We start from the raw sequence: 19,230 nt of genomic DNA, 5'->3' as shown, positions 1-19,230 counted from the left end.
TACTGTATTGTACTTCTTTCCCAGAAGTTTGAACTACATTTTTGGTGTTAAACCAGTCTCCCTCAATTGTCTGCCAGTCTCCCTCAATTGTCTGCTCCACCTAAGAGTCTCTAGAAATACAAATCTGTTTCAGCATTACATTGCAAAAGCATCTCATGTTCATCTTCAAGAAGCTTTGTTTTTGTTGGGCGTTTTAATTTCAACTTTAGAGTAGCAGTAGTTCCAAACATTTCTGTGTTCTTTTATATGATTAATGGAACTACAAGTCAGTTTCAGCATTACTTTGCAAAAGCATCTCATGTTCATCTTTAAGTTTTATTGTTTTTGTTTGGCGTTTTAATTTCAACTTTAGAGTAGCAGTAGTTCCAAACATTCCAGTGTTCTTTTTTATGATTAATGGAGCTACAAATCTGTTTCAGCATTACATTGCAAACGCGTCTCATGTTCATCTTCAGGAACCTTTATTGTTTTTGTTGGGCATTTTAATTTCAGTTTTGGAGTAGCAGTGATATCTTCTCTGTAGTTCCATAGCAGTGATATCTTCTCCTCTGTAGTTCCAAACATTCCTGTGTTCTTTTTTATGATTAATGGCTATGTGATCGTTTGGTTTCTGTGATTCATCTGGCAATGTTCAAGTGTATGTATTAAGCAGAGTAAAAGTTGGTAACTTGGCTTAGTATGGACAATGATGCTCAATATTCGCTGGTAGTAAAAAGCAAAAGCAATAGTTTCCAATTGAAGTTAAAGTTTATGCACATTGATAAATGGTTTTACTTATAATTCAAAACAGTTTAGAGCTGACCAAAATATAATTCGGAAAATAAATTTGTCATATTTTATGGCTACTTTCACAATTCCATAAGAACTGAGCTCTGTGCAACTAAAAAAGGTTATAAATACCAAAATATTTTAATGAAACATTCATCAAACAATTTATTGTAACTTCCATTGTTTTACAGAAGTGTAATATATTTATAAATACAATTTTTGACAATTACTGATAACGATAATACTCGCATACTATATGTGGATCTGCAAATATGGCTACAAAACATACACAGTCTAATCTCACTTACGCATACACACTGCTCGAGTTTTGACGAGTTATTTTAGAAATTAAAAAGATTACCTCGACTTTCTCCCTTTACCTCTAGCACGACCACGCTTAAGACCGAGACTCTTTGAGGATGGTGATAACTCTCTTGTACTAGATTTTCTACTGCTATTGTCAAGTTCCTCTTGCACAGACCCTGCACTTCTTCTGCTTCTAGTACTGAGACCCACTCTGTAAGTCCTGGTAACAACACCTTTGGAACCCTGGCTAGATCTTAAGGTTGTACTTGAAGATTTTGTACTACCTCCAGAAGTAGGGGTCTTTGTTTCACTTGCTGTATTACGGTTACCACTGCCTTTCAAGTTACTGCCAGTTGTAGAAGGTAAAACCTTTGTAGTACTACTGCTACTAACAGTTGTAGACTTTGTATTGCTACTGGATGAAGAAGCTTTACCAATAACATTAGACTTGCTCTTACTTTCTGATGAAGTGGTTGACTTGACACTAGTAGTAGTGATAACTGTCTTTGTACCAGTAGTTGGACATTTTGTGCTACTTGTAAAAATAGTAGTTTTTGGTGCATTATTTGCTTGGACAGCTTTATTTGGGCTTGTTGTTACAGCTGTTTTTGATGCACTGGTAACAATGGTTTTGGTTCCACTAGTTGTAATAGTCATTTTGGTGATGGGATCAGATGAAGCTTTTGCACCATCAAAGGATGATGATGATGTGGTAATTACAGTTTTATTGTCACTGGTGATAAAGGTTTTACTATCACTGGTAACATTTTTACTATCGTTAGTGGAGGGACATTTAGAAATGCTAGAAATAACGACATTTGTTCCATCGGTGACACCTGACACAGTCCTCCCACTAGTCAGGTCTGGTTGAACACTATTTCCAGCATTACTAACTGAAGGCAAGGTACTTACACTACATCCATTTTCACTGTCACTTACAGAACTTTGAGAAACCGGTGAAGCACCAGCAGTTTTCAAGCCAATATTTTCATTCTTAGAACTAGTTATAATAGTTTTTGATCCAACTGTAGCTATGGATGACAACTTGGAAGTACTGGTATTAATAGTTCTGACAGCAGAATTAGTAGAAGTTGAAGCCTGAGTTGTTGTGGTTGATGTTGAAGCAATGACTGGATGAGAGGTATGTGTTACTGCACTGGCTAAAGTGGTAGGAGCTGTTGTTTGTGTTGTATTGGTAGTTGTGATAATTGTAGTAATTGCACCAGACTGTTTAGTTGTACTTGTTACACCTGACTGTTTTCCTGTACTTAAACTTGATAATAAATTACAGGAATTAAGCTTCTTGGTGCTAGTTAAAATAGTAGAGGTTACAGGGAGTATAGATGATATGGGAGTCTCTCCTTGTTTGGTAACTGGGGTAAGTGTTCCCCAAGAGGACCCTGGTTTAATTGATGTCCCTGATGTAGCAGTACTAATGTTTATTTGTTGCAACTGTGAAACAGAAGGGCAAGAACTACTTTCAAGTGTAGATGTAACTGTGGTAACACATGGATCAACAGAACTTTGCATATCTGCAATAGTAGTGAAAGTTTGTGATACAACTATTTTACCACTATCATGAACAGTAGGGGATTCCTCAGGTGGAGTTAACTGTGATGTAATTAATACAGCTGGTGGACTTTTTGCACCCCTTACTGTATTTCCCAGAGAACATATATTCAAATCATTTGAAGAAGTAGAATCGCTTGCTCTTTCACTCATTTCTGATGCTGCAACTAAGAGTGCTAGTTCCCCTGTTGGCACTGATGCAGTTTTATTCATTGAATTAATTGGGATTGATGAAGCAACAGTCAAGGAAGAAGTCTGACTGGTGGAGAGAGCAATTGAAGCTGGTGTCAAAGCTGTGGTTAGAGTTGATGCTCTTCGAGATACTGGGTTGCAGGTAGTTGTTGTTGTTGGTGGGGTTGCCGTAGTAACCAACATAACTGTAGGGCGTGTGTTTAAAGCTCGGGTTGTAGTAATAGTGCGAGCACTCTGTCCAACAAAAGAACGTATTAATCGTGGACTTGAGGTGAGAATAACTCTTCCTCTTCCTGCTCCAACCACAGATCCACTGCTGCTTACTCCTGCAGCACTAACAACTACAGACCCCATGCCAAGAGATAATGTGTTTGTATCACTAGAGCTTACTACAGGTGTCCCTGATGGTAAATTCATTGTATTAGTTATGACCATAGAAGGACTAGCCATTCGTACATTTGAGGCTGAAGATACATTCGTCAGTAAGAATGATGGTGGAGTTGCCTTTGGACTGCCTGAATAAACTCTGACTCCTGCATTCCCTCCACGTGGACTATGGTTATTGCCACCTGTAATTATAAATTTACATTACAGTATAGACACCTACTGAACAGCATATGTTTTTAAATACTTTTTCTTTCACTGATAAAAATCTAGGGTAGAACTGCAGAATGTTACATGAAAAAGCTATTGAAATCTATATTGGTTACAAATGGTAAACAAATTATAAATTAGATCTGTATAATTAACACTTTCAAAGCAGCTTTTGCCTGCAATAAATCTACAGTGCATCCCAAAGAAATTCATAAACTGCAACTTACAGTTGTAATGAAGTCAGGGTTAACTTTTTTCAAATCATGCAATTTATAAAATCTCAACATTACGTTCAGCAAAAACAATTTGGCCAAGAATACTTCAGATTTCATCAAATGCTAATTCAAAAAACAAAATTATTTTTCTCATACAAACATGAAAGCCCAGATACATCTGTTTGATTTAACAAACAAAAGCAGTAGCTGACATGTAGCTCCTTGCATTTCCAATGGATCCCCAAGTATAACTACCTCGCTTTATATGGACAGGGGCAACTGGCTGCAAGGAATAAGCAAAATTTGGAAGTGGGAGCTATGATTATATGTAATGGGTTTGTATGCAAAAATTAATTTTGCATTTTTTTCTTTATAAACCCATTACCTATACCACAGTCCAAATCACAATTAAGGTGAGATGGATTGAGCAGCTACTACCCCAGACTTAACTGACTGGCTCTGAAGCAGGGAGTTGTGTATACATTAAGACTTAAACCCTGAAGAAGCAGAGGAAGGTCATTATACATCTCCAGAAAATCCTAGAAGAGAAGTGCAGTGGGAATTAACCTCAGAAAACTTTGCCTTGGAGATGAAAAAATTCAATGAGAGGTAAGACTAAGACAGGGTGGTGGAGGAGGAAGAATCTATTGATTCTGAAACCCCAAATGAAGCAGTAACCACCACTCCTAAAGTGTCAAAGCCAAACCATCTATGAGCAATATCCATGTTCTTAAAAGGCAAAGAATAAAGTACTGTAGAAGGAGTGGCTTGCATCTAATGGACATGTACTCGACCTTGTTCAGCTCCTAGATATACAAACCCGAGTCTTCACATAGACATGCTTTTGCACAGCTGGGGCCAGTTGAAACTTGGAAACATGGTGTGAAATTTTGAGTCTCCCTTTTGCAGTAACTGCCTGAACCTAATAGTCATAGCATCAATTTTCAGCAGCAGGGCAATGTGGGGTGTTGAAGATGGGAATATACATTAAGGACTGTCCGTGTATCAATGAAAAAATGCAACTGAGCTTCTAAATTTGCAATTTGTTGCTACAAGGATACAAACCCTTGTCTTTATGTGGAGAATTAATGGGGGAAGAATTGACTTTAATTTATATGGCTGTTTACGTCCACCTTGAGTATTAATTTTTCAGTCTTGTAAGTATGCAGGGAAACTGGCTCTAGTATCTCTCCATCTGACCCAATGTGAAATTCTGGCCAAAAAGCCACCATGCTGGAGTGTTAGCACTCTTGGAAAACATCTGAAGGACTCGGTCCACCCACAGTGACACCAGTTTGAAGGCAGCATATCCTCATAAGAGCAAGTAGCAAATTCTGAAAATAATTTACATTTTTCCTAAATATACAAAACCCAAGCCTTTATGGAATACTCCCACCTCTACAATCCCATATTGACCTACTGTTTAAGAGAAGACCCTATGACTACTTTGTGAGTGGGCAGTTACCTATATCCTCTGCACAAATATGAAAGCCAAAATCTGGAACTCTGTTCCCAACCTTCAACCAGTCCCAGCTTTGTAAATTCAGGGAAAAGAGCATACTATCTTACTGTAATTGATCATATGCTACTTCCAATTAGAGTGCAACACTCAGAAAGGGAGGTATGAGAAACAGTTACCTGAAACAGTTACCTGTGACTGGAATATTAATACTCAGAGTGGCACATTCATATCTGTAAATTTGAAGCAATTTCCTTGATATATAAACCTGAATCTTTATAGTATATTCCCACTTCTAACACTCCACACCCACACTGCCTTACTGCTGAAAAAAAAAACTGACATTATGGCTACCATGTGTCCTGGAGACTGCTAAAATTTGAATCCTTATTTCCAAGCTTCACTGGCTTAAGCTGCATAAAAGTATTTGGGGACAATGTAAATTATCTTCAAATTTGCCATTTGTTAATATGAGGATACAATGAGACCTGAACAAGGAGTGCATGTCCATGAGATGGGAGGCTCCCTCTACTTTTTTGTTCTGTATTGTACAAGGAATATAGATATTCAGTTTTAATGGCAGGCACTTGGAGGTGCATATCTCCTACTTAAATTTTTTTTTTTTTTTTTTTTTAGTGATACTTTTCTTTGATGGTTTGATTCTTTTGCTTCAGAAGTGGTGGTTTCTGCTTATTTGAGATTTTGGAATCATGTTTCTTCCAACTCTTCGTTGTCTAAGTCTTCTCACATATTGCATTTTTCTACCCTTGAAGACAGTTTTTTGTGGTTTTCACAACTTCCAGGATTCTCTGCAGGATTTCAGTATAATATATGCAATTCCCTACTTCAGAGCCATAGGTCTAGTTGCTTATCTCAATCCCTGGAGCCCTTCAAGATGGATCCTACAAGTTTCAGTCAGTGTGGGTAGTAGCTTCTTGATCAATCTAACCTTATAAGTACTGGTTTGTAAGTAAAAAAAAAAAAAAAAAAAAAATTTTTCAATCAAAATTGACATTTTTCATAGGAATCCATTATTTATACTTATACCTCCCACCTCCCAACTTTACTTTTCCTTGCAGCCAACTGTGTATGCCCATACAAAGGGAGGCAGTTAACTGCATACAGATCCACTGGGATTTAGTGTACCATGAAACTGGGTTATACTACTTTGGGCCATTTTATGAGTCATTTCTTTGCAATCCCACATCCAACAGCAAGGTGCTAAGTCTGAGGGATTCTAAGGCCATAACTTTCAAAAATATCAGGAAGTGGCTGAAAAGCCAATAAATGTAAACAAGAGTAAGCAAATAACCAAAATCCTTCACTATCATCACTGTCCCTGACAACCTCTTATATCAATACAAAAAGCATTTGCTGTACCCCTCTAACTCCAGCTCTGGAAATGCTTTCTAGCATTTCCTTAAACTCTCAAGCTTTCCAAAGAATAGTTTACTGCTTACTTTGTGGTTCAATCTCCTATTCATGTCAGGCCTTGTGTTAAGTTACCATTGCACTTCTATTATACATGTAACAGAATTTGTTAACAGCAGAGAGGTGCCACTGAATAGAAGACTTACTTCTTAGGTTTGGCATCTGGTGTGTATCAGTTGCAGCATCTGAGCTGGATAAAATGATGGAAGTGGTGATTGGGGTGCTTCCTTTTGAACTGACACTAACAATGCCACCACGACCACTGATTTGGCTGGTTGTCGTTCCTAAACTTATCACATTTCCTAAGGATGATGCCAAACTTGTTCCTTGAATGTCTGCTGCTACTTTAGCTGTAGTTAGACTATGTAACAATGGCCTTGATTTTGTTGATGGTCGACCTCTCTTGTTCCATCCCATAGGAGTTACTATGGTACTGCCAACAATCTGAAAAAAGCAACGTGCCAATAATGTAGCATAATACAACCAAAGTATTATTGTGACACTATTAACCCTTAAACGCTGACTGGACGTATCATACGTCGACTAAAATTGTCTGTTGGGTGCCGAGTGGATGTACCGTACGTCGACTACAAAAAATTTCAACCTTCGGTCAACTTTGACTCGACTGAAATGGTCGAAAAACGCAATTGTAAGCTAAAACTCTTACATTCTAGTAATATTCAATCATTTACCTTCATTTTGCAACAAATTGGAAGTCTCTAGCACAATATTTCGATTTATGGTGAATTTTTGAAAAAATTTTTTCCTTACGCCGGGGGTAACTCGGCCGAAAATTTCAGAAATTCTTTTCGTCATTTTGTCGTAAGTTTTGCACTGTTTTATATTAGCTGTTACATAAAGTTTTATATATGAAAATGTGCGCAATTTCATGTAAAATACAGCAACATACAACCCATGGTTGTAGCTTTTATTAGTTTGAAAATATTTTCATATAAACCACGATAACTGACAAAATTTCAACCTTCGGTCAACTTTGACTCGAACGAAATAGTAAAAAAACGCAATTGTAAGATAAAACTCTTACATTCTAGTAATATTCAATCATTTACCTTCATTTTGCAACAAATTGGAAGTCTCTAGCACAATATTTCGATTTATGGTGAATTTAAAAAAAACTTTTTCCTTACGTCCGCGCCAGAAATTCTTTCACGTTGTCGTAATGTTTGCACGTTTTATATTGGTCGTTACAATGTTTGCATGGAAATGTTTTATTGGTCATTAACATAAAGTTTTAAATATATGGAAATGCCAAAATTTCAAGCGCAACTTTAACATGGTAAAAATGAATATAAGCTAAAACTCTTAGAAAAATAACTCATTTTGTTGTAAGTCTTTTACCAGTTTATGAAATATTTTTCACATAAATCAACATCTCAGATAAATGTTTGCATCATTTACATTAGTCCAAAACTTTTAAGCTTCGAAATGTCAACATTTAAACAGAAAATAGCTCATGGTTGTAGCTTTTAAAAATGGTAAAAAATTTCAACCTGCAATTATAAAAATGCTAAAACTAAAACTTACATTCTAGTAATATTCAATCATTTACCTTCATTTTGCAATAAATTGGAAGTCTCTAGCACAATATTTCGATTTGTGGTGAATTTTTTAAAAAACATTTTCCTTACCTCCGCGGTAACTCGACCAACATCTCAGAAATTCTTTCACACGTTGTCGTAATGTTTGCACCGTTTTATATTAGTCGTTACATAAACTTTTATATATGAAAATGTGCGCAATTTCATGTAGAATACAACAGAAAATAACTCATGGTTGTAGCTTTTATCAGTTTTGAAATATTTTCATATAAATCACGATAAATAGAAAAAATTCTACTTTTGGTCAACTTTAACTCAACCGAAATGGTCGAAAACTGCAATTGTAAGCTAAAACACTTACAGTCTAGTAATATTCAATCAATTAGCTTCATTTTTCAACAAACAGGAAGTCTCTAGCACAATATTTCGATTTATAGTGAATTTTTGAAAAAAACATTTTTTTACGTCCGCGCGTTACGAATTCATGCATCATTTTGTGATGATATTTTCTCTGTGTTGCTTTGATCGTTTTACAATTTGTTATATACCAAAATCATTGCAATTTAGTGTACAATAAAAAAAAAAATTATAACCTGTTAGCTTTAACCGTTTTGCTCACAGCACGATTTGTATAAAATTATAAAAAAATTTTTAGCGCTGTCATATATTTCAATATTTATATATGATAATGATATTTTTTTTCATTTCTGATGGTTGCATACTAAACTTCAGGCAATTACAAAAAAAAGGAGCCAAAAATGAACTCTTAATCTTAAAAACTAAGCATGCTGTGATTTTTTGAAAAAAACTTTTTTTCCGCTTCGGCGCTAACTCCCGAACGCCGCCGGCATACGGGAGACGTTTTTGTAAATAGAGGCTCGGCGTTTAAGGGTTAATTATTAAAGAAGGAAACAAACTCTGTGAAAACCTTCCTCATAATTAAATAATGGAAACAAAAATACAAGGTAATTATACATACTTTTTTTACTGGGGCTGTTGTTGTGCTAGTTGTGGCACTAGTGGTAACAGCTGTAGTCACAGACACTGACAGTGGAGAAAACATAGGAGGAACTTCCTTTATCATTTTGCTAGAAATGTTACCCAACTGAGTGAAATTTACACTCTTTACAGCCATTTTTCCGGGTGAACTGCTGACACTACTAAGATTACTGTTATCCTGGGAATATAGAAAACAAATTATCAAATCCAGCAAACAGTACCACAGAAAATAAGAAAATGTATATAAATATTAAAAATATATCTTTTTAATAAGATGTTTGGTAACACACAAACCATCATTTTTCATATGTCATGCTGCTAAATAAAAATGCTAAGTAACTGGTGTAACAACCTTTTGCAAGGTAGAGAAGTGTATGATCAAATGTCATTTGTCTTGAGTGGACCCAAGGAGTGATGGTGGGCCAATTCCAAACTACTGGTATAACTGCAGGAAATACAGCAAATAGGAAGCCAAAAAAATAAACATAAGTTAACCAAGAGGAAGTGGTGCAGAGATTTTGCAACTGAGGCATTGGGTTCTAATGGCTGAACAATACAACATACTATATATGACAAAGACCTACAAAGGACTACTGTACACAGTTCCAAATATCCACTGGTGTGATTTGCTACAATATTTCCAGTAATGAAAGCTCTTTAAACTCCTAAATAATGTTTCTAGTCTTCACAAAAGAATTACCTCTGTCAAATGTTAGTGATTTTTCTATGATGTTACAATATAAGGATTAAATATAGTTTTATCCTACCTTACAAACATTATCAAGTCAGCAAAATTGTGAAATTAACACTCCAAAGGCCCTACTAGTAGTATATTACTGCAGATGAAGATGCTGTTAGTCGTAATAAAACTAAACTCCCTTCTTTTACTAAAGATTGGTTAAACTTATTAATACCAGTATCATTAACTAAAAATGAATATAATTTATGAGGGTCCTTATTAGAATTAAAAACTTCAAGGGCTCGAGAATATTTAGAAGATGGTAGGATACCCCTAATATTAAAAAATAACTACATAAATCCAATAGTGGGCCTACTATATGTACAGTATCTTGTTTAAAAGACGGTCTTCTCTCAACACTTTACTGTTGTTTCCATTATCTCCATTCTAAATGATCAGGAAGTTGAACCTGATAAAACATATATATATGATACTTACAATATCTCAATTTTAGGTTTGGCTTAGAATTTCTTCTTTGATGTTTTAGTTTTGGCTTAGAATTTCTCCTTTGATGTTTTAGGTTTGGCTTAGAATTTCTCCTTTGATGATTTGAAGTACAAAAGCGTGTTTGGCTTAAAAACTTCATACATAATGACATAGAACATATACTTTTTAGGACTGCAACTTTTTACAGTTTTCATTTTCTTTACTCTGCATACAATGTATAAAAGAATCACCCTTGAATAACCATTAAAATAAAGGCAAAATGCAACATTCTGCATATGATACTACATGATGCCACAATGGCAAAAACCCTGTACAGTAGAGTTAAATCCTTGGAAAGGAACACGCAGCAATGTTGACATAGCTAAGTCACACAGAAAAATGAACTAATGAAGTAAGCAGTTGTTAGGCATCACAGAAGGTCTGGGCTGTGCAATAGGGCTTTATGATCCTAATTGGCACAAGTTTGTGCAACTGGGATTACCCTGCAAAGAAATAAGGTAGTATTTGATTAATGGATTTATTTTGAGAGAAAAAGTTTTTGGGCAGTCCAATTCAGCAGCAGAAGAGTCTAAAAAGGTTGAGGGGAGTGTAAATTCTATTTGACTGACAGCTGGCAAAAGCTTGCTTAGGGTGTGTACTGTACACAAGGTTGAACACTGTTCATCTGACAAACAGTTACCAGATAACAATAGGAAAAGTAAAGGTGTGCTGATGACGTCAGAAGCAATCACTACAGACTAACACAACAGGGCCAGATATGTAATGCATAAATTCAGTCTGTTGCAAAGTAAAAAATTTGAAGACCACAACACCAATGTTCGGCTCAGAGTTAAAACACTGCATCTTGACCAATGGCATTGGTTCCGAACTTTGTTGGCCAGACTTTAACTGGGAAATGGAGTATAAGCTATGGTATACATCAATATCTGGTAGCACAGTTTGTTGCCAGGTCAGATCTCAAATATGCATTTATGACATCACCATACTACAGAGTACAATATGGTAACTGTTTGTCCGAAGAATGCTGCTTGACCATGTGTACGCACCCTTAGTGCTGTGTTATCAAGGGCATGATACATTAAACAGCCCATTTCAATTCTCAGTAAACTGCCTTAAAGTCTATGTAAAACAAGAGTCTGTACTTGTATACATGTTTATGATCAGATTTCCCTTTTATTGTTACAAAAGTAAATACAGGAAAATAACTTGACCAAACCTTGTTACGAAGGAGGAACTCTTGTGATAAGTATGAAAAGCTGCAAGGGTTAGTTGTACACAATATGAGAGGATTACCTTTCACAATTACATATGAAGATGTTTAATGAACTGAAGGCACATTTCAATAACTTACCATGTGATGCATCACAGCAAAATTATTCAAAGCAAAGCTGAAAATTGTTACTGAAAGTTAGTTCCCTTATGTCAAAAATCAATAAGACCTCCCTGGATAATGGCATACACATTTAAGAAAAGCTATTTTTCTTATTACTTACTGTCTAACCTGCTCACCAGAAACTTCAACCAGCAGAAGTATGCAAAAATATACATATATTATTAACAATACAGAAACTTGACATGATGGTAGTGAAGTATGAGAATATAAAGAAAAGGAGGCTCAAAGTAAAGGTAAACAAAATGCAGTAACTAAAAAAGCTTGAAGCATAAAACCATTGACATGCACAATAACTAAGCTTTTAACATTACACATGCACATGCGCAAAATACTTTCAATAATACTCAAAAGAAAAAGGGAAAATCACAACATTATAGTACACTATACCAAACAAATTTCTTTTTCTTTAAAAACTATTAGACTTTAATCAACAGTTCAATTACTCTTGTCCCACAGAAAACTACTAAGATTTAATTTATTTTGGGTCGGTTTCACGCTATTGAAACTGGATAGTATTCTTATAGAATTCTTCCCTAAAATATATTTCCTTTGAAAAAAAGGATGGGTTGCAAGGCAACCTCTATACATTTATAGGAATTTACCTCTATACATTTATAGGAATTTCATCTTTCAAACATTTAATATGTACTCAGCAGATAGTGTTACTTAAAAAAAAAAAAAAAAAAAAATAGCTCCTCAAGATAATCTATGGGAAAAAATTATCACTTGGGGTCTGTTGTATGAAATCTTGTACCTGTACTGTATTATATTAAGTCAGATATGGTACATTAAATCTTCCTCTAGGTATGATCAAAAGAAACTGCAAACACAAATACATATTGTACATCTCACTACTTAGGATGTTCTCTTTACATCATAAACAAGTCTGATTTGTTAAACAAACTGTTTGCCAAAGTTCTTCCCAGAATTGGTTCCATATGTCTGGATTCAAAAGATCCTGTGGAATGTAAGCAATATTACTGATGGCGATAAATGTTCATCAGCTTTTAATGGCACTGATTACAATGAAGGGAACCATTGCCTAACACTGAGGCAATGACATAAGAAATACACAGTCTTTGTTCATGGATCTTTTAATTACAGCACCCAGGCACTTCAATACCACCAGTTCTGATCAATACATCCAATAACTTTCATTTACATAAGCCATTCCTCCTCAGAAGTGAGAAACTTCAATACCATCACCATTCTAATCCTGCCCAATGAAGCTATCTATTACTGAATCTCTGGAAAAATCTAACCCCTACACTGAATATCATCACTTTCATTTCTACATGCAAGAAGATAGATGGCAACTTGACCCTGGAAGGGAAAACTCGAGTCGTTAATAGCACTTACACTCAGTCTCTGACGCAGTATAGGACTTCCCTCGGAACTGGGCTCCAAGGTGGGGGAGGAAGGTGATGTAGCAGAAAACTGAGCAGGTGAATCTTCTGAGATATAAGGACATGAAAATGGATGATTAAAAACAGTTTTTTCAGAATTACCATACCCTTCATTGATACTTTTTCATCTATAACAGTAAATGGTAGTGTACATGCACTTTGAGGGCACATTATATACACAAAATGACAAACTTTATGAAGGGATATTTCCTTTAAGTAACTCATACTATAGCTGTGAAAGCTCTGAAATTGTTAATAATATTTATATTAACAAAAGAGATGCTACTATCCCATATTCTAAATACAAGGACATTTCTTTTTATGTATATAAAATTCTCAAAATATGTATACCTGAAGGAATACCAAAAACCAAATAAAGCTGAAATGTTTTACACAAATACAATGAGCTGAAACCACTGAATATCTGATTTAGCTATGGAAGTCTGCATGATTTACAGTAGTAAACTTTGTCAAAGTGAAAACCAAACTGCCCCTGGATTCTGAAGTTGACAGAAAATCAAACTGCCCTGGATTCTGAAGTTCATGATGTAATAATGTGCAATTTGTAGTATATTATGATTTTCATATAAAAAATTATAAAACCAAAATAGGGTTTGCTCATAAGAACAGCAGTGACTCCTATTTCCTCTTTCTTCCTCTAGCTCCAATGAGGTTAAAATATGAGCCGTACAACTGTACCACAGTTACAAAAATCAAGTTCCATTTATCCCTAATCCATTCCTTTAAGTTTCTTGTCCCTCTGCATTATGTATATATTAAAATTGTTTATTTAAAGAGAAATACTTGTCTAGTAAATTTCATCCAGGGAAATAATTCTTCAAAAATTTTTCTTCACCTTTAGCTTAACAGTACTTCAACAGGACTATACAATCACATACATTATCTGAGGTTCAAAAAGTGATTTTTTAGCTTAAACACCACTTGCATAGGAGCTGAAAAGTACTGATCAGAATAATAACCAATCAGGATCTAACTTTACATTTCTTATATTAAATATTAAGTTTTTCAAGTTCATCTTATGAATACACTGGCACCTCAACTTAACGGACTTCAATTATCAGAATGTGATAATTACTGTATGTGTTTGAGTCTGGAAAAATATAAATCATATTTAATACTTAACAACCTGGCAAGCATCCTAGACAGCAGATTCTGAAACAAACATGATTGACACTTCCCTGTCTAAACTTGTAATCCTGGCTTCTTTGTTTCATGTGTAACTGGCCCATGAAGCCCCACCATGTACCTTTCTCCCACTAACTAGAACATACAGTGTATGTTTGTCTGTTTTATAAACAGCCTGCACTTCATATCAAAATCTGATCTTTTATGTCTAGCAGAATTCGCTGCATAGCAAGCTGGCTGAGGAAGTCTAGTGCAAGTGTGTTTGCTGAACTATTCTCCAAGTGTATTTTTGCTGTGCCACATTTACACTTCAGTATGAATGAATCTGTAATTAAACTAGCACCAAATTTTTGTTAAATACATATATGTTTTTATACATAAAGATTAATTCATTTTCATAGGCCTTCTAAAGGTAGTTTATTTTTAAACATATGTGAGGGTAAATTTCTTGACTACACATCCACAAAAACTTTTTTTCTTTTAAAAAAATTAATTTTCAACTTATAATATTGTACTTCTTTGTCATCAATGACTAACATCTCAAACATACGTGAGGGTAAATTTCTTGACTACACATCCACATAAAGTTTTTTTTTTAAAAAAATAATCTTCAACTTATAACATTGTACTTCTTTGTCATCAATGACTAACAAGTATATACAGATGCTATGAAGTGCATTTCTTAGTTCATATACAAATGCACAAATAAAACAAGGAAAGTAATTACTGTATTGTGCATATAAACAATGCATCTACAAAACGAATGCAAGTGTGACATTATAAAAAGACTGACATCATTATAATCATACAATTCCTGACCACCTCTGACTCAAATAAGTGTGTCCATTTCAAAATCAAGTGGAAAGTTTACGTAGTTTATCGTGTAATTCAGAATGTAATGTATTACAATAACACTGTACCTGATCAGATTTAAGGTGTTTGACGGATATCAACATTTTTGGACAACTTTACTCTGATTATCACTTCCACATCTGCAACTGTCAAATGTAATTTTATATATGCATGATACTCTGATCATGGATCTTTTCAATTGTTTTCTTGAATGAAGAATGTAAATCAAAATAGCTATTATATTAGGATTTGGTGGAAAACAAAATATGAATACACTTCTTTGATGGTTGCATCTGTTAGAAAAAGAGGTAAACTACAACAATCTGGGCTTTGTTGATATGAAGCTTATTTTATGACATTAGTGATAATTCCCTTTCTTTTTAGATACCAATAATGACAAATACTGAGGAAGGTTTTGCAAGTTCTTGAATACAAAAACAAATGCAACAATAAACGCAGGCATCATTAAAATAAAAGTACTGTATGCACTGCACTGATTTTATTCAAAGTAAGCAGTTACTAACTTATACCTGTGCTTTGGTACCTCCACAATAAAAATATAATATAATCAAATGAAATGAAATCACCTTACATACCAAGAGCAGGAAGAAAGAATGACAGATTTCCACATAACTACAAACAAGCTCAGAGGTATTGTGTAAGCTATACTACCATGTGTTAGTTACTTATCAGATTTTGTCATTTACTGGGAGGCCAGCCCTCCACTGTCCATTAAGTTGAGATGCCAGAACTTAAACTGTTCATTTGTCAAATGTTTTGGTTCAAGAAAAAGGGTTTGGACAAGGAACTTTTAAACATCTAATGAAAAGTGATACCAGATGATGAAGCTGCAGATACTGGAACAGGAAGTGTTGTAAATATGCCTGATGTACTGTCAAAGGATGATAAGGCATCAGATGAAGGGTCTTCTTCTACATTTGGTGCTGAGATTTGAAAAGGATACTGATCCTCGTTAGCTGATGAAGACTGAAGAATCTTATACTTCTGACGTGAAACCGAGGCTATTGATCCCAGGGATATCGTTGCAACAGTTGATGAAGCGGCTGAAGACACTGGGGAGGTAGAAGGGGAAGGCATAGGGACATTCAGAGTAGTCCCAGTAATAGCCGCTTGCTGGTAAGAGGGAGAAAAAAAGCATGCAGGATATGGAAACCAAAGCAAATACAAGTAATGCAGGCATGTTTGTTGCACCTTCAATATATCCAATGCTTCTAGAATTAGCTTATGACCAGCTGGCTGTCCATCTACCCTCCACTTATGTCTATTACTATCAAGTCTACACATTGATTAGATACAGGAACCACTACAACATTATCATAAACAAAGTGTTTACATCATATCTTTTCTGAGTATGACTAGTGACTCACTCCATGAAAAGTAACAAAACTTGAATGTATATACAGTATAAGAATACCTTCCACCTTTCAAAATTTTGCAAAAATATGGCTTTGCTTGGACAACTAGAATCTAACACCTGTGAAAGCTGATAAAACAACTGCCGAAGGACTTGCCATGAAAATGAAAAACATGAAAAAATCAAATCTACAGGTTATATACCACTGCTTTACAGATGCCTTTCTTGTGCCTGTCTGGCAGTGAAAAAATACATACCTCATGGTCCACAAGGGCACACAGAGACTATTTTCTTCTCCAAGAAACATTTACAGATGTGAATACAAACATTTACATGATAAATGGGTTTATATGAAACTTCTTGTAATAATTACTTAGACTACCAATCTTTACATTCTTGCTTTACGATATGAGCTTTATTAGGAAATTAAGTTAGCATTTCACTGAAATGTTGTTTTTGGTATGGTGTAAAGGTGTTAATGTATAACTGTTTTGGACAAACACTATCAACTGTTTGGTAAATGAGGTACAGTAAGTGTCTGTGACAAAGTGCTTGGTCCTTTTTTAAAATAACAAAGATGCAATAAAGTTGTAGTATTTAATTCCGTTGCAGTATTAGGATTCTAAATTACATAGTATATTCTATGGGATGATACTGAGTTTGACAAGCTACTTAGTGAAAACTGAATATCACCTTGTATCTGAAAAACCTGCAAAAACAACTCAGTCAGATCAATAATGCTAAAAGTCATACAGTTCCATGAATTCATGTGGTACTTGATATGGCACCTATGCACTTCCCACAGAGAAAATATGCACATCAGATGCCAGATGCCACAGATTCCTTGCATGTATGGTTTTTTATTGTTTTTAAACTGGTTTCCAGCTGGCGCCAGAAGATTTATCCAAATGTTAAGGCCGAAGGTTTGCTCCGCGTATGAACATTAAGTCCTTCCACCACCAAGACTACACACTAAGTACTGTACACAACAAAATTACCTTCTTCACATTTTGTTAGTCAATACCTCCCACAATGGACTCAGATGTTGTATGAGGAAAATATCAGTCTTTGTTGGGGAGTTAAAACCTAAGCGATACTCTGCACACCATCTCATACTTTAAAAAGGCACTAATTTTTCTCCCACAGTTGACATTTGAAAGACTTCTCTGAGACACTATAATGTTGTGTGAAAACTCAACACAAGCGTAAGAAAAAATCTACTAGGACTTCAATGGCAAAGGCATCAAACTGCATGGCAATAATAGTCATATAATAAAAAATATCAACATAAAAAGAGCCTCCTTAACATAAAGCAGTAAAATTAAAAGTGAGAACTAATAGTCATTCAAAAAAAAACCACTTACAATAAAAACTTGTTAAGCATACATAAGCAGGAAACTCTAACCATAAAATGCCAGGACAAGGGTTTCACAAGCATTTTTCTAAACTTTATTTTTTCATGGAATGGTGCTTTAGTAATCTTCAAGATGAAAAGTGAAAATGAATAACCCTTCCATGATGCCTACTACACTGTTCTAAAAGATATTTGTCTAAATATGGTTTCTGATTAAATGGCCTTCAATACTCCTAGAATATAACAATAAATAATCTGAAAGTACCATACCACACACCATCACTCTCACAAATACTAATTAAATTTCTTTTCCAAATAGTGTTTCTTCAACTGCCCACTGCTGCTACAAATTCTCTTCAACTATGGTAAATCACGGATAGTATTATAATAAAGGCAATACCATTAATTATGTTCTCTCCACAATCTTTTCTCTTGTACTTTCTGCCTTAATTCCATCTGGTCTAAATCTTTATGCATGCCCTTTTTCTGTACTTTCATTTGTCCTACTAATGTACTTCCATATCTACTACTGCTCTGATTCCATATTCCTATTTCCTTCTGATGTCCAAACTACTGTATATCACTCTTTGATTTTGAGATCTCAGTCTATTTTCAAGCCTCTGGATATGAATACCTCTATACCACTTACTAATTTGAAACATGATTTTCCCCTTGCAATCAGAAGTTAATCCAACCTTTTACTAAAAATCCCCTATTTTCTTGGTCAGAACTCATCCCACTGCAGAATATTATTGGCCTTATGCATGTGCCATAAGGTTTTATATTTTTTACTAATGGATACTTGCATTTGCCAATAGTCATGCAACCTCTTTCCACTTCATCCAGGCTGTTGTCATTCCACTTCTTACTGGTTTCTTAATATTGCACCTACTTTAAAATCCAGTGTCACCAAGATACAAGAGGAAATACATCTACAACCTACCCTCCCACCACAATATTGTGTTCAAACTCTTTACCATGTTTACTTTCTCTTCTTATATATTACCCTAGAATGTACTAGCATTCCTAAATACATTGTCCTGACAATGCAGGCTCATAAGCTGTTTTTCATAATCAAAGGAAAATTAAATGAAATTAAGCATTAAAAATATATGACTAATGAAGATTTTATCTTTGTCATTATTGTAACTTCAACATATTTCCCAATTTCTTAAAAGCCTACCTTAACAGCCAAACATTACAGAGGTCATACAACCTATGAATAGTTACAAATATCATACCCTTACATAGTTTCCCAATAAAAATAAATTCTCAAAAAACTAATACCAAAATAAATAAAAATGCATTACTACTAACCATGAGAAAGAAAAACAACTTCCACAGCTACTTATTCATAAACCAATCATTCAACACACAGGTGATACAATATTTCATGAAAATGGAGGATAAACTTTGCTCTACTAAT

The 19,230-nt window shown here is 34.8% G+C and overlaps 1 protein-coding gene across 4 annotated transcripts in view; it reads right to left on the bottom strand.

Annotated features, from left to right (window-relative positions):
* Positions 1–907: 907 nt before the first annotated feature.
* Rcd1 (Reduction in Cnn dots 1) overlaps positions 908–19,230 on the bottom strand; it is a 35,423-nt gene continuing 17,100 nt past the window's right edge. For 2 of the 4 annotated variants that reach the window (XM_067116765.1, XM_067116768.1), the window contains 5 exons: positions 15,912–16,209; positions 13,031–13,125; positions 9,073–9,270; positions 6,681–6,978; positions 908–3,404 (listed from right to left, as the gene is read on the bottom strand). In XM_067116765.1, coding sequence (XP_066972866.1) covers positions 1,126–3,404; positions 6,681–6,978; positions 9,073–9,270; positions 13,031–13,125; positions 15,912–16,209 — 3,168 coding nt within the window. In that variant the 3' untranslated portion in view covers positions 908–1,125. The remainder of the gene's footprint in view (positions 3,405–6,680; positions 6,979–9,072; positions 9,271–13,030; positions 13,126–15,911; positions 16,210–19,230) is intronic. The other 2 variants (XM_067116767.1, XM_067116769.1) reach the window with 2 other exon arrangements.

This window comes from Macrobrachium rosenbergii, chromosome 14 (assembly GCF_040412425.1).
Source record: "Macrobrachium rosenbergii isolate ZJJX-2024 chromosome 14, ASM4041242v1, whole genome shotgun sequence".
NCBI lineage: Eukaryota > Metazoa > Arthropoda > Malacostraca > Decapoda > Palaemonidae > Macrobrachium > Macrobrachium rosenbergii.
Note: the sequence above shows the minus strand (reverse complement) of the source record. Positions and strands in the feature narration are given on the sequence as shown.